The sequence below is a fragment of the Monosiga brevicollis genome, genomic scaffold (assembly GCF_000002865.3).
Source record: "Monosiga brevicollis MX1 MONBRscaffold_25 genomic scaffold, whole genome shotgun sequence".
Lineage (NCBI taxonomy): Eukaryota > Choanoflagellata > Craspedida > Salpingoecidae > Monosiga > Monosiga brevicollis.
Genome location: NW_001865062.1, coordinates 1 through 2,628, shown reverse-complemented (window position 1 = coordinate 2,628; position 2,628 = coordinate 1). Strand labels below are relative to the sequence as shown.

The 2,628-nt window shown below is 46.4% G+C and overlaps 1 protein-coding gene across 1 annotated transcript; it reads right to left on the bottom strand.

Moving 5' to 3' along the window:
- Nucleotides 1–648: 648 nt before the first annotated feature.
- MONBRDRAFT_28249 (uncharacterized protein) lies at nt 649–2,628 on the bottom strand (the record flags this gene model as incomplete). The annotated part of the gene is made up of 2 exons (XM_001748667.1): nt 649–699; nt 1,406–2,628. Coding segments are annotated over 2 exons (1,274 nt in total), but the record flags the coding sequence as incomplete, so codon positions are not given.

Genomic DNA, 2,628 nt, shown 5'->3' with positions numbered 1-2,628 from the left:
GGTGGATGAGGACTCCACAGTGAGCAGCACAAGCGTGTCAAGAATACGAGGTGAGCTTTGTTTTGATGTGTGCCGAAAATTGTGACCAAGAGGCCGGCTGCCATTTGGTGTTGAGGCGCGCCTTTTTTTTTTTCTCTTCTTGGTTTGAACCTAATCGAGGGGGGTACTTATGGTGGGGCTGGCGGGTCACAGGGTGGTCAACGGTAGATGAGGACTCCACAGTGAGCACTGAAAGTGTGTGACGATTGCGAGGTAAGCTTTTTTGTGACGTACGCCGAAAATTGTGACCAGGGGGCAGGCTGCCATTTGGTATTGAGGCGCGGCATTTGCTTTGTTTGAGCCGCTTTGAGGGGGTACTAATGGTAAGGCTTGCGTGTCACAGGATGGTTCCAGGTGGACGCGGACTACAAAGTGAGCACCGAAAGCGCATGAAGCAGTTGACGTGTGCTTTGTTTTGACGTGCGCCGAAAATTGTGACCAGGGGCCCGGCTGTCACTCGGTCTTCGCAAATGGCCCGTTGCTCGCATTTGTTCAATTTTTGGGTTCTTTTTGTCGTGGTGGCCATTAATTTTACATGACAAGTCAACGTTCGAGCTTTTGGTGCGCTGTACTGTCGGTACTCAATCGAAACTTTCAGAATGTTTATTGTCATGTGGGCTCGGCGCAACCGCTAACAGCGACACGATCGGAGGCTAACCGCTAATGCGTTGGTGAAAGGATTGTTGAAAGACATCAATTTATAATATCAAGGCGAGGAAGCAAAAGTTTGAAACGCGTGCAAGGATACAAGTCGAGAGAAAGGGAAGCAGGTGGCGTGAGGACGGTACCGGATCATTGAGCGTGAAGTAGGAATTGAGCAACAAAGCGGCGGAGAGGAAGATGAAGATGCGGCAATCAGGTAAAAATTAGGAAGTATGCAAAACAGAGGGATTTGAGAGAGCAGGACGGGGAGGCGGCGTTTGGCAAAATGTGTGATTGAAAGAGCAGCAAGAGTTGAGGGAAAGATGATCGGTTTGGAAAGTCGACTTTCAGGAGAAGAAAGATTTGGAGAGAGGAAGCGCAACAGGTGGCGTGAGGGACGGGCGGGAAGGTAAAAAGTTAAAAAAAAAAAATAAATAAAAAAAAGGTGCGAGATGGGGCGAGAGAGGAGATGGATAGGAAAGGTAAACGGAAGATATTGAACGAAGGGGAAGGATTGAAAGAGATGGGAGCGAGCGAGTGGCGAAAAGCATGAGCAGTGGGACAAGCAGAACACGAAGCGAGGAAAAAAATCAAAAAGCATGGGTGAAGATGAAAGGGGCATTGATCGGATGGAAGGGGAAGAGACGAAAAGGGGCACGGAGGAAAGAAGGAAGAAGTGAAGGTGAGGGGAAGGGGTCAGGAGTCGATGAAAGGGAGAATTAACATCATGAGAATAAAATTGGAAAAGGAATGGGAAGAGGAATGTAGTGTAGGGGAAAGGTATGGAAAAAGAATTGAAAATTGTTGAGAGGGAGTATTGAGAAAAAAAGGAGGATGGAAAAATAGGGGTGGTGAAGGTATTGAGAATGTGAAGGAGGTGAGGAGAAGGTAGAGGAGGAGGAAGAGAAAGAAGATAAAAGGTGCGGGGGTAAAGTGGTGTTGTAATGGTGTGGATAAGAGTTTGATTTGATGAAAATTGGATTAATGAAAAGAGAGGTGGGAAAAGAGAGGCGGGAAGAAGGAGAGATTGGAGAGAAGAATGTGAGTGAAAGTGGGAGAGGTATAGGAAGGAAGATAAGTAGGAAAAAAAAAGAGAAGTGAAGGTTAATGGATGAGGGGAGAAGAGTTGAAGGGAGGGGGAAGGAAAAAATGTGAGAAAATTAAATGAAAATAGGAAAGTATGGGTATGAATAAAGAGGAGAAAAGGATGGGGGTTGAAGGTAAAAAATAAGGAGATGAGATGAGATGAAGGTTGGAATAAGAAGGGATGGAGAAGAAATAAGGAGGGAAAAAGGAGAAAAGGAAAAGGTAAAATAAGAGGAAAAGAAGTAGGTGAAAGTAAGGGAAGTGAAAAAAAAAGGAAAAATATGAAGAATGAGGAGATTGAATAGAAGAGAGGGTGAGAAGTGATGAAGGTGAAGAATGAGGATGAGGATGAGGATGAGGATGAGGATGAGGATAAGGATGAGGATGAGGATGAGGATGAGGATGAGGATGAGGATGAGGATGAGGGAAAGGGTGAGGGAAAGGGTGAGGATGAGGATGATGAAAAGTGGGTAAGGATGAGAGGAGGAAGGTATGTTAGGGTTAGGGTTAGGGTTAGGGTTAGGGTTAGGGTTAGGGTTAGGGTTAGGGTTAGGGTTAGGGTTAGGGTTAGGGTTAGGGTTAGGGTTAGGGTTAGGGTTAGGGTTAGGGTTAGGGTTAGGGTTAGGGTTAGGGTTAGGGTTAGGGTTAGGGTTAGGGTTAGGGTTAGGGTTAGGGTTAGGGTTAGGGTTAGGGTTAGGGTTAGGGTTAGGGTTAGGGTTAGGGTTAGGGTTAGGGTTAGGGTTAGGGTTAGGGTTAGGGTTAGGGTTAGGGTTAGGGTTAGGGTTAGGGTTAGGGTTAGGGTTAGGGTTAGGGTTAGGGTTAGGGTTAGGGTTAGGGTTAGGGTTAGGGTTAGGGTTAGGG